The sequence below is a fragment of the Chelonoidis abingdonii genome, chromosome 4, assembly GCF_003597395.2.
Source record: "Chelonoidis abingdonii isolate Lonesome George chromosome 4, CheloAbing_2.0, whole genome shotgun sequence".
Classification (NCBI taxonomy): Eukaryota; Metazoa; Chordata; order Testudines; family Testudinidae; genus Chelonoidis; species Chelonoidis abingdonii.
Window position 1 is genome coordinate 155,725,149 of NC_133772.1, and position 13,540 is coordinate 155,738,688.

At 46.4% G+C, this 13,540-nt stretch overlaps 1 protein-coding gene across 10 annotated transcripts in view; it reads left to right on the plus strand.

Annotated features, from left to right (window-relative positions):
• NIN (ninein) overlaps positions 1–13,540 on the plus strand; it is a 116,773-nt gene that overhangs the window by 39,843 nt on the left and 63,390 nt on the right. For all 10 annotated transcript variants that reach the window (XM_032775632.2, XM_032775591.2, XM_032775572.2 and 7 more), the window contains exon 5: positions 11,810–11,849. In XM_032775632.2, the coding sequence (XP_032631523.1) occupies positions 11,810–11,849 (40 nt within the window). The remainder of the gene's footprint in view (positions 1–11,809; positions 11,850–13,540) is intronic.

A 13,540-nucleotide genomic window follows, 5' to 3' on the forward strand; every position in this document is an offset into this window, starting at 1 on the left:
GTCCCAAAACCGATCCTTGAGGGACTCCGCTAATAACCTCCTCCAGCCTGGACAGTTCACCCTTCAGTACGACCCGCTGGAGTCTCCCCTTTAACCAGTTCCTTATCCACCTTACAACTTTCACATTCATCCCCATCTTTTCCAATTTAACTAACAGTTCCCCATGCGGAACCGTGTCAAACCCTTACTGAAATCGAGGTAATTAGATCTACCGCATTTCCTTTGTCTAAGTAATCCGTCACCTTCTCAAAGAAGGAGATCAGGTTGGTTTGGCACGATCTACCTTTAGTAAATCCATGTTGCAATTCGTCCCAATTACCATTGACCTCAATGTCCTTAACTACTTTCTCCCTTAAAATTTTTTCCCAAGACCTTACACACAACAGACATCAAGCTAACAGGCCTATAATTACCCGGATCAACTTTTATTCCCTTTCTTAAAAATAGGAACTACGTTAGCAATTCTCCAGTCGCTACGCACAACCCCCGAGTTACGATTGCTTAAAAAATTCGCTAACGGGCTCGCAATTTCACGCGCCAGTTCCTTTAATATCCTCGGGTGGAGATTGTCCCGGTCCCTCCGATTTTCCCATTAAAGCTGTTCAAGTTTGGCCTCTACCTCAGATGCGGTAAATCCACCTCCATATCCACAATTCCCGTTTGTCATCCCTCCATCATCCCTAAACTCCTCACTAGTCTTATTAAAGACCGAGGCAAAGTACTTATTTAGATATTGGGCCATGCCTAGGTTATCCTTAACCTCCGCTCCATCCTCAGTGTATAGCGGCCCCCACTTCTTCTTTCTTTGTTTTCTTCTTATTTTATGTGGCTGTTTAGAACCTTTTTACTATTGGTTTGCTTATTCCCTTCGCAAGGTCCAGTTCTACGCGGCTTTTAGCCTTCCTCACTTTATCTCTACATTTCTGACCTCACTAGGTAGCTTCCCTTGCTAATCCCGCCTTTTTCCACCTCCTGTAAGCTTTCTGCTTTTCCTAATCCCCTCTCTGAGTTGCTTGCTCATCCAGCTTGGCCTACAACTCCTGGCCATGGTTATTTTCCCTTTCTCGGGATGCAGGCTTCCGACAGGTTTCCGCAGCCTGCGACTTAAAGTAATTCCCAGGCCTCCTCTCGCATTTAAATCACAAGTTCCTCCGTCCAATCCACTTTCCTAACTAATTTCCTTAACTCTTTAAAATTAGCCCTCGAGAAGTCGAAAACCCTAATCCCAGATATCTACGTTTGTTTATCCTTCCATCTAATTTGAATTGAATCAGCTCATGATCACTCGAACCAAGGTTGTCCCCTACCACCATTTCTTCTACGAGGTCCTCACTACTCACCAAAACCAAATCTAAAATGGCATCCCCCTCTCGTAGGTACTTCAACTACTTGGATGAAGCCCATCCAGCTCGCTATCACATCCCAGAAAAATGTGCACCCCTTATTATTCTTCGCAAAGGCACTCCGCTCCTCCCCGTCTATTATCCCGGGAAGTTGAAGTCTCCCAATAATCACACCTTTTCCCCCTTCAGTGTTTACCTGTTAGTGTTTACTTCATTAAAGACATTAAAGAGGTCTCTATCCATATCTAAATCAGATCCCGGTGGTCTGTAGCACACCCCAAGCACTATCTCGGGGAAGCTCTAGTAGCTTTTTTACCCAGCGTGATTTTTACCCAGACAGACTCCGTCTTATCTATTCCATCACTTCTTATTTCATTACAGTTCACCCCATCATTGATGTACAAGGCGACTCCGCCACCTTTGCCTTTCTTCCTGTCTTTTCTAAACAGCACATAGCCTTCAATACCCGTACTCCAGTATTCCAGCTAGAGAAGATCCATGCTTTGCCTGGGTTTATATAGGGCAGGCAGCCAATCAAGAGCCATTAGGCTGCTGTCTGTCAAATCCCAAGGCGGAAGTTCCATGGTCGTTGTCCACAACAGGTCATGGGGAGTGGAGCGTGAGCTGTTTACAGCTGCTGCTGGGTGGCAGCCTGGAGATGTCAGCTGCCTGGTAGCTCTACAGGCCTGGGTTCTAGACCCGAGGAGTGTTACACTATCAGATGCTAGGATAGGCCTGGGATTTCAGAAAACCATCTAGGCTCCGTGGGCCCAGGAAGTATGCTACCACATGGCTGGTGCTACCAGCTACACCCAGCTCTCCATGTGTACACACAGACACAGCAATCCACTATCAAAGAAAAGCACTGGTCTGGAGCCTCAGCCAAATAATATGGCTGTGACCTACCACTTGCCCAGTTCAAGCATTGTTCCTTTAACCCCAACACTGCAGGATAAGATTGCAAACTTTCTGTTGCTCAAGCAGCTGAAATATAAGATCCATGCAGAAATATAATAATAATAACTAGGTCTTATATAAGTGCTTTTTATCTATCAGTCTCAGTGCTTTACAAAGGAGTCACAAATAGGTCCCTTTTCTATTTTTCGTGAAGAGAAATGATTTCTCAAGTCTTCTTATTTGGGCTTCAGTTGAGTAAAGTCTGGGGGGAAACTGGAGTAGCTGGGATCAAAGCTTTGTTGAATCTATAGCTTCCCACAGCATAGTTCTTTCCAAACTTCCCTCCCTTGCTGTATCCTGCACATCAGCCAGGGAGAATGTGGTACAAGGCCAGATTGTGCATAATAGTTGATCAAAGTGGGCAGCAGGGCAGAGCTAATTTGAACGGAATGTAGCATCTCCAGAGTCCTTGTCATAATTATACATTGTTTGGAAATAGGCTATTGTGTGTATAGCATAATTTAGGTTTAAAAGGATTAGATTTTTACTGATAAATGTCAGTGAATGTTGATTTCACTGTACACCCAAAAACCGTCGGAAATATTTCCATAGATGATCAAAACTAACAGGCGAAGTAAGAAAAACGTGGCTTAGGAATTTAGCAAAATCTATTGATTTTAGTCTTGAATTAGGCTTGTTACAAATGGACTAGAGAATGAATAGTAAACACGGGTCTGATTTATTGATTGAAGGAGATCTACTTTGTATATTTTGGCATGTGATGATGACAGTTTGTATTCAAACAGCTTTTTAAAGGTTTAATTTTTTAAATCTCTGCCTCTACTGTCATTAAATAATTGTCTGAAACCACTATAATTTCCTGCAGCTGTGAAGAGTTAAATCGATAAAAATCTGAAAAAATGCTTAAATAAACATTGATGTTATCGGTCAGAATTATATTAAAGTATAATCTGCCAGCCCTAAACCAATACACAGCCTGGGGCTGGGGCTTACAATGCAAAACTGTCACTTCAGACTGGGGCTAAGCGTAAAAAACACGTCCGACTGCAAACCACTCTCTTAATACGGAGCAATATTTTCTCCCAGAGTAAAAAGTGTTCTTTGTAAATAAGATGCAGCTTCGCTTAGTTTCTGGTCTGTACTTATACGTTTGGCATGCAGATAATAGTGTAACTCCTGAAGTAAACTGGGGAGCTGTCCAGTCCTATCCAAGATCATGTCTGACAGTGCCACCACTGGACCAGCTTTGTAAGGTGTCTACTCAAAACCCAGAAGAATACGTGATTGTATCTGGTTGATGTAGCATGTTAATAACTGTTCTACACATTAGATCATGCTGACTAAATACCAGAATACCTCCCTCTGGCCTCTTTGTGCTTCTGAATAAAGTAAGGGCCAGTAATTAAGCTATGGCTATAACTCTGGCTTCATGTCTAACGAAGTGTATTGTGAGCAGAAGAGACGTCTTCTGCCATCAGTTCAGTTCATCCGTGAAAACTCAGTAGCAACTACAGTACTAGCTAATATAGAAGATGAATAACCGGGCTAGCTGTCTGATGCTAGAGTATTAATCCATGTATTGTGGTACAAACAAAGATTAAGGAAATCTGGCCTTTTTACTCTGCTCCTTTGCAGTGGCAGTTTTACAGAACTGCCATAACTGGAGGTGGCGAGTCTTTGCTTGCAGAAAACTTTGTTCCTTTGTTATATGCATTTGTTAGATAATACAATAGGGGTTTTCCTGGCATTCCCATCCCCTTATCTTCTCCGTTTGTGCCTGGTGATTTCCATTGCACTGCCATAATCTGCAACATCAAAATGACATGCTTTGAGAAGAGAAACTTTATAAATATTCCTGAGGTTCTGAAAGCTGCTTTCTCCTCCCAGCCTGGGAATGTTCAGTTCCAGAGATGCATGGTTGTATCAAGCTTTATTTATAGTAAATCTAGTCATGTGCTCACCTAAAGATCTCAACTCCTCTTTTGCTTGTGTTCTGTAAGATCAGGGCATAGAATCATAGAATATCAGGGTTGGAAGGAACCTCAGGAGGTCATCTAGTCCAACCCCTTGCTCAAAGCAGGACCAATTCCCAACTATTTTTTTTTACCCCAGATCCCTAAATGACCCCTTCAAGGATTGAGCTCACAACCCTGGGTTTGGCAGGCCAATGCTCAAGCCACTGAGCTATCCCTCCCCCTCCATGTCAAACTTCACCATGGTACTGCTGGATGAAACTTATGCATCTCATCGTGTGAGCACTGAGACTCTTCCTCCTTCCACCACTCCAAGCCACAGAATGTGCACGGGAGGAGAAATAGTGTAACCTTGGTAGGGTGTATTAGCATATAGCCACAACAGCACATTGCTGATGCTGGATCCCTGCCACTGTGCCGTGTGTTTGCCAAATACTGTCAATCCGATATTGAACGTCCAGTGGCACTCAGTGGAAATTGTCCAGTGAGGGAGAAGAAACATTTGTTTTTGTTTCCCTTCCCCCGCGTTTGCTTATGATGCCTCCTTGGAGGGCTGTGACTGCTGAGGGGCACCAGCCACACTGCACTAAGTGGTGGATAATATCCATGAGCTTTGGTACCGCACTGCAGGTGTTGCTAGCTGTCAGTTCAGAGTGGATGCACAGACCTTGTCATAGAGGGGAAGTTGGATTCTTTCCCCAGTGTGCTCTAGCTGGCCACACAACGCGCCGACAGAACGTTGAAATACGGATTGCAGGTAGGAGCAGGCAGCTGTTAGGAGAGAGAGTTGATGTAGCAATACTAGGGGGCAGTGAAAACCTGGTTATCTGTAGGGGAGAATGAAATGTGTCACTTTAAAACATACTTCACCCCCAGACGAGAACTTTTAAAAGACCGAGTTCCTGGCTAGTGTGCCTGCTTGCCAACGATTCCACATGGCTCTACGATCCTTTGCTTCCCAGTCTTGCCTTCCTCACAGTAATTCGACTGTGCACTTGGAAGAGAGCTGGCTTCTGCAGTCATATGTGCACTAATGTGTTTGCTTACCACCGTGGAGAAACTAATCCATCTCCTCTGGTGCAGGCCACGTGCACTGCACTGACCTCGAAATCAATGTTAATACACTTCCTCGGGATGTGCACCAGCTAGGAAAACTCAGCATAATTGTATTCCTTTCTGTTAGCTGTAAAGTGGGTGTAAAAGGCTGGTAAATTAACAAGGTCAGTCAATTAACGTAGGGTATGGCTACACTGGCACTTTACAGCGCTGCAACTTTCACGCTCAGGTGTGTTAAAAAAAAAAACACCCCCCTGAGTGCTGCAAGATACAGCGCTGTAAAGCCTCAGTGTAATCAGTGCTGCAGCGCTGGGAGCACAGCTCCCAGCGCTGCAAGCTACACCCGTAGAGGATGTGGTTTATGTGCAGCGCTGGGAGAGCTCTCTCCCAGCGCTGGCACTCCAACCACACTCTCACACTTCAAAGCGCTGCCATGGCAGCGCTCCCACAGCACTGCCACGGCAGCGCTTTGAAATTTCAAGTGTAGCCATACCCTAAGTAGCCATACTTGTTCTTCTGTCTGCATGAAACATCCTAACGTTTGTGCTGGTTTCTTTCAGGAGGGATACCAGGGACTTAATCCTTCGTGAGGTTTGCTCAACACTGGGATAAGTTTCTCGGTGCCTTCCTTCTACCTTTCTGTAATGCCCTCAGCAGGGTATCTGAAAACAAGAGGGGCCAGCTGATATGTACTGAAGCCCTAAAACTTGTGTGTATCTTCAGCCTCCCAGACTGCAGCGGGAACTTCTGGGCTCTGCAGGGGAGCAAAAGACACTACAGATTTGGTTAGGAATGACCCTCCTGAAGATGACATTCAGGATTTTTAAAGCCACTTCTCAGAAGCATGGCTAGTGGGACTAAATCCTGGCTAGCCAGTCCTTCACCAGTATTAACCTCCTGCTAATGCAGCTTTTGAAACCCTGCTGTCGTCGATGCTGGGGGTCGGCCAATAGTCCCCATGTTCAAAAAGTGGCATGAGCTCTGTTGTTTGTGCTTTGAATTATAATTGGTGATTTGCCTGAAAGCACATTGGCTAGAACGGACTCCATTCAGCAGCGGGGAACGAAGAGAGGACGGGTACATCGGTACTTATGGTGTTGTGTAGCGGACAGACACTTAACACCTGGAGAGCGCGGGTATAAAGAGCAGTGTAGATAGAGAGGCCTGGCTTTGGCAGGTAGAATAGAGAAGAGAGCTTTATACACAGCTCACCCAAGCTGCCACTCCTGTGTCTACACTCCAGTATAGCATCCTGCTGATGGAGCCCTTCACTGCGGCCTGTAGCTACATGTAGCTGCTTTGGCCTCAGTGATTCATGCATTTGTAACTTCCAGGCTGGCCTGCTGCAGTTCCCAGTTACTAGCCCAGTGCTCTGAGGCTGCACTGCTTACCAGGGACACATCACCCTGATACACTCCTTCCCCTTCCCCAGCAGAGTCTAGCTCACGGTCACTGCATTGACACCCAAAGCCCTGCAGAGTGCCTGCCCTAGCTACCTGATGGCCTTTCCTTCCATGAGGGCAGCCTCCCAGGACTGCCTGGTTCCACTGGAAAAAGCTGTTGACAAGCGGAGGAAGACTTGTATTTTAAGGAGCTGGAGCTTTCCAAGGAGCTGGACCAAGCCTATGGAGCCCGCTGCCAAATAAACAACCCCCATGCTCACTGTGCTCAAAACCAGTGGCAAAACCCACTTCCTCTTCAACGGAGCTTCCCTGAAATTACCTCCCCAAACATGCCAGCAGCTTCACCCTTTACACTTGTCAGTAACTGTAAGCTTGTCCCTTTGTGCTTAGTACCTGTGGAAATTATTTCGATACCGTAATGATGGACAACCCATTTAACGCTCTAGCTCAGGGGTTCTCAAACAGGGGGTCCGGGCCCCTCAGGGGGTTGCGCTGTTACGGGGGGAAGGGGGGGGGCGTTTGCAAGCTGTCAAACTGCGCCCCAAACCCCGCTTTGCCTCCAGCATTTATAATGGTGTTTAAATATATAAAAAGTGTTTTTAATGTATAAGGGGGGTCGGACTGAGATGGTTGCTATGTGAAAGGGGTCACTACTCCAAAAGTTTGAGAACCACTGCTCTAGCTTAAAGGTCTTTCTGGCAATCCTCTACTACTGAGATGGCCAAAATCCAAACTTTTTGCCTCCTTCCTTACTGTGCTATGGAGGGATGATTATGTCCTAGCCGGGTGCCTTATTCCTGAATTTGCATGCTTATCAGATAAAGAAGAGCTTAATCTGAGGAAAAGCCTGAAGAGTATGGATGTATACTTTCCTTTGCTTTTGAATGAAAAGGTTCTAATTGAAACTGGAAAATCTTCCATCCCTGATTTACGTCACAGGATGGCCCACAAAGTTGGGCAGAGAAATGATATCTGTGACTCTTTTCAAAATCTAGGATCCTGAAGTCTTCAAAATACAAATCTGATCATCCAAAGCATGTTTATCTTTTTAAAACAGGAGCTGTGAGTGGCTATTGTTTGGACTCCCTGTTGGCTCTTAGTGGTGGTGCTTTATCATTGAAAGCAGCTGTAAATTGTGTTGCAGTTTAGAGGCTTGCTCAGTTTTGGGGATCTTTGTTCTGGCTGTTTTGAATCAATGAGTCGACCCTTCAGCAAACACATGCCATCCCCTCATCACTCCCATCCCTCCGCCCCCTCTCACCCCCAAAATCTGATGTTAACATTGGTGCTAAGGATCACTTGAACATGTGCAGGATAGAATAAGTGCAGTGTGAGCCCCGATCATCATTTTAATTAGCAATATATTCGGACCGAGAACAAAGATCTGTCTCACTGAAGCAGATGGTAGGGTGGGAGAGGTTGCTACGTTATTATGGAGAGAGGCCGCAGCGAGCAAACTGCACGGACTGCAGATGCTTACATGAGTTCTGAGCTGGAAGCTAGCGATCATTGAAAACCTGAGCCATCTGCTCTTCAGCCCAGCAAAGCATGTGTCTGTCAAAATAATACATTCCTAAAATCTCTGCCTTCTGCACACTGGCTTAGTAATGTGTGTGACCCACATCCAGCTGTAGAACAATGACGCCCGCTACAACAATGCCTCGCGTGACATTGAGATGCATGGTCCACAGCACTGATGGAAGTCTCTTTGTCTTCCTGAAATAGGCTGGCTGCCTTCTGTGGCAGCCATTTTGGGTGTTGCTTGACCTCTGACCTCTGGTACTCCTGCCTCACAATGAAGCTCTTGTCAAGCATTCAGTCTGGTAAGGAGTCCATGTGTGTAGAGGGTCCTGCCAGCTGATGCTGCAGCAGCCCCATACAATAGAGCCCCCGATGCTGGGCAGCAGAGGAAAGCGCCTGCAGATAAAGCGAATTATCACAGCAGTCAGGCTAACAGGGCCATTCGGCCTTCAGTGTCTGCGACAATTGATTATCAGCATAGAGCAGGGAGGACAGGTGTTCAGCTCACCATTCAGCCTCTCTGAACTGTCTGGATTTATGAAATTACCTGGTGCTTCTCCATCGAGTGCTTAAAAGTTTCAGTGGCTTCAGTTCAGCTCTTGCTTTAAAAAATAAGAAATAAAATATTACACTACTTGTATGTAAACCCTTCACAACCGGGCTCAGAGAGATTTCTCCTCCTCACCCCATCCCGCTTCAAAATCCAGTTCGCGTTAACAAATCTCGGCTCCCACCAAAAGGGAGTTCAGGGAGGATGCTGGGAAATACGCTTGAAGGCTGCGTCTATCTCTGGAGCCTAGAGGCTATTCTTTGGCCGTATATTGTTGACTGCAGGAGTATGCTCCGTTTTCCACTTCCACAGACACAAGTTGTGGCCATTTGCTCCCCTGGCTCCTGCCTTCTGTATATTTTTTTGTCTTTCCTTAGAGGTCACTGGAGGTAAACTAGGAATCCAGCCAACCTAATTCTTTAATGCCATTTCTGAGCGGAGCTGGGGAGTAGTATTCATTGGGGCTAAGCGGCATAAATTCAGGCCGTTCGTCCTGTGTTTGAATGCATTCCTAGTCTGTCAGTATATTTGCCAGAAGTGTAAATTTCATACTGTGGGTTGTTTGCAAACTTTTCAATTCTTTTGTGCTGGTGTGATTGTCACATGGCGGGTGTGCGTGTGTCAGTGTGTGCATTCGGCAGCAGGCAGGAGGTGCTGGAGGGAGGGCGCAGAGTGGGGGCAAGAAGAGGCAGGGCAAGGGTGGGGCAAGGCCTCGTGGCGGAGCGAGGGTGGAGCACCCACCTGGACTGAAGAAAGTTGGCACCTGTGTGAGCAGCTCTTGCTCGCTGCTCAGTGACGTCCCATTGAGGCTACAGAAGCTGCCTTGCTGCCGTTTGACTGTTTACGCACATTGGAGGATATTCTGGCGGTTCATTCGCCACACCCATTTCTATTTTCCAAGGGGGTCCTTGCTAGGGAAGCATGACTTCCCCCACTCCAGACTGCTCTGCTGCTGGTGTTCGCTCCTATACCAATCACGCAGAAAGGCAGTGGTGGGCATGCAAATTGTGTGCTGTTAGGAGCTGGTATCGTGCGGTTTACCAGATTATGAAATAGAAGCAAGAAGCCATGCTAAAAAAGTACAGTGACCTAATCCAGTTTCCATGGTAACATTGTAGATTAATGGCTTTTAGCTGTAATCTGAACGAGATGTATTAAACTTTTATATTGCGATTTAGAGCCTCTTCGTGTCCTCGGTGACTTTTTGACTCTAAATCCATCAGTCACATGCGTATACTTTCATGTGCTTCTTTTTAACTGCCGAAAAGTAACCTCTGCTAATACTGCCGTTAGAATGAGAGCTGATATAGCCGGGCTTCGTGCGTGCTGAGTACATAAGCAATGAAATGCCCTGTCAGTTGATTAGAGGCAGTAGTATCTAGGGCTGGCTGTGCAGTGCTCGGTAAATCATTTAAATAATGAATGTAGAATATAGAACTGTGGAAGTAACTTGGCCATGGATACTTGGGTGCTGACTGCCATGTGCTAGGGAATCGTACCAGGATGGCTGCCTGGTGGAGGACACGCAAACTGTCCAGTGCTCAGACTGCCTTGCCAGCACTTCCTCCCTTTTCTGAAGGTGATCGCAATGATGAGTTCCTAGTTTTGTCCCCCCTACACACACACGTTGCACTCTGCTGACTCACGCTTACCCTAGCTCTGGGAAGGGCATTTCCTAGGGAGCTGGCTGCTGCCATAGGGAGGGCAGAGAGTACATCGTGACTTGCTTTGTTTTTTCAACGTCTTCAGTAAATATTCTAGTTTAGGTAAGGAGGAGCTTGTTGTTTAGGTTTCCTGTCCTACAGCAGCCGTTTGGTGGTGATTTCCTTTCCCAGTGTGGGGCAGGTTCAGTGAGCAGAGGCTGACCTGTCCCACCCATGTCACAGTGGATAAGGTAAAGAACAGTTTAAGCCTCTTTGTTGCATGTTCTGTGAGCAGATGTCCTGATCATACGTGTATGAGGGTAGCAGTTCACAGCCCCAGGGATATTTGGGATATTTGCCTTGGATTTCAGCAAGATGCTCTACAAGAGGCTATCCATTCGGAAGCTAAAGCTAGTATGTTGTACGACCACCTGTTCTCCATGTGGCTCGTTACAAAGTCCACTGCCTGCAAATACATTTTTTTTTCTAGATTCCACCTCCCGTCAGTGCTCTGCTCTCTCCCCGAACAGTCTCTAATCTGTCACAGCTGGAAGCAGTGCCTAGAGTAGGATTTTAAAGGTGAGCTATCACTTCTGAAAGGCTGTTGTGAACAAACCCACGCTGCCTTAATTCAATCAATTTAGCACATTTTCAAGCCTGGGGGAGCCAGGATTTGAACTTGGTTTGGATAGAGGCAGTATAAAAGGGTGCAGAGCAGCTTTCTTGCACCTTATCTTGACACTGAAAATCTGCTGCTTGTGCTGTGTGGACTTGTAGCGGGAAAGGGGGTTCCATACCTGGAACCTGGCGGTGTGCAAGATGTAGCTGTTTCAGGTACCTGCTGCTGATGAGATCATAGTGTGTAGTTTGCTAGTCGTTCTTGTCGTCTTTGGGTTGTCATATAGGCAGAGCAGAAGAGAGATGGCTGGTGCTGTTCCAGAATTGGAAAGATGGTCCAAAACCTAGAAATCTAGGCACATACCCTTCCTTAAATCTTCCCCTTCACATCCACGTGCTCCCATCACAAAGTCAGATCTGTTCTGCTTAATTGAGCCCCTTTCAAAATAAATATTTTTTTCTTTCCTCCTAACTGAACTGGTTTAACCAGACTCTGCTCTAGCCTGGTATCTTCAAATCTGATTTTTGCAATAACTACACTTACTGCAAAAGTGATTTTATTTTGAGATGCCCCTGGCAAACCCTCACCAAAATACCTTGGAATAGATGCACTGCTATCAGTGGACTTCATCAAAAAGGCTTGGATTGACAGCTTGGCCCTGGAGGCTGTGGAGATGAAAGTCTCTCAGCATTGTTGAAACTCTGATGATGACCATAGAGGCCTTTTTATACCTGTACTGCCTTTGAAGAATAATAACTTGTGGAACCTATTTTTTTTTCTTAGCACTGGAAAACCCAGGATAGCGAGGAATATGAAGCAGAAGGTAAGAACAAGCAGAAGCACTTCCTTTTTATTTTTGTAAAGTTTAAACAATGGCAATTTCTTGGTAAGAATTTCTGATTCAGACCTAATCTAGTTGTAAGCAGAGCTCTTGCATCTTGCCCTGGGGAATGTTCACAGGGCAGTGCTCAGCGAGGCAGAGCCCAGGAACCGGCTGCAAGTGTCTGAGGCTAAAAACCACATGGGCCAGAGGAGGTTCCTGGCTCACTCTTGCTGGGGATGCAAGATCCCTGTGTGCTGGAACCTGTTCCTCTGAAAGCTTGAAAATATTGGTTTTGTGCTTCCGGGAAGCCGGTGCCTGTTCCTAGGGCCTGTGCAGAAGTGATAGGTTCAGGCTGCTGGAGAAGGGTCTTTAGATGCTCTTGCAGTGGAACATGGCTGAGTCTCTACTTTTGTAATGGTGACCAGCTAACACAAACAGGTAGACTGCAGGGCTTCAGTTTTCTGTTGTAGCACATTGAGGTGGAAACCTGCCTCAAGGCTGGGGTGAGACAAAAAGCTGGGCCCGGGAGAGGTGGCTGCCTGAGCCCCACCCTGGAGGCCAGTGGCCCTGGATCATCTTCAATCCTGCTCCCTCTACCGAAGGATTCTTAGCTTCCTGCATTCCAGTCCTGGGGGAGGGGTGTGGGGTTCCCTCTCACTTGCTGCCTTCACCCATTCTCATTCTTCTGTCCCAAGCAGACCTCTGTCCAGTTCTTGTTCATCTCCCTCTTCTCCTGCTTTCTTTCCTTCCCCATTCTCTTGTTTCTCCTCCTCCCCACTTAGCAGGTCCCTGTGTTTTGGGATGGCCAGCTACTTGGGGCTTCCGTGCTGTGAGTTCTAGGGGAGGAACTATGTACCAACACACATCAAGCCTCTTGCTGGGTAGCGAGGTTCACTGGGCTACAGCAGTGCAGACCCACTGCCATAGATGCTGCTAGTACAGTCCCTTCTGGTTTTCCCCCAGCAGTGGGAATGCTGATAGCATTAGATGGAGTTGCACTCCTTGGCCATTAGATGTCAACGTGAGTCACAGAATTAAGTGACTTCCTTCTACCTTGGCTAGAGTTTAGGGTGACCAGATGTCCCGATTTTATAGGGACAGTCCCGATTTGTGGGTCTTTTTCTTATTTAGGCTAATTTTACCCCCACTCCTGTCCCGATTTTTCACACTTGCTGTCTGGTCACCCTACTAGACTTTAAATTGTTCCCTTAAGGTTTTGTTGTGTGTGTCTCATCACTTGTACTAAACGCACCAACCAAAACATAGGGAGTGATGATCCCAGTCCAAAGAGTAGGAGGAGACATGGAAGTTCAATGCCCAAGGTCATTCAGGAGGTCAGTGGCAGACCCAGGGATGAAACTGGTCTCCTGACATCCAGTACAGTACCCGGCCCACTAGAGCACACTGTCTTCACAGACTGTGGAGCACCATTCACGAGCAGTGATTGCAGGAGGCTGGTCAGTCACAGAAAGATCCTGAAGACTCTGCTTTGATTTGAGAGATGGCGAAACATTTCCCACTTACTTTGGAAATACTAGTTTCTTCCCCCAGAGAGTGTGTCTGTGTGTAAGAGGGAAAGTTCAGGCTAGTGCGGGGAATTGCAACAAAGAGTCTTCTAACCCTTTCAAGTAACCCTCTAAACGTTAACATTTTTCAGCTGTATAGTATTGCACTGGATTTATTTGCTTGGA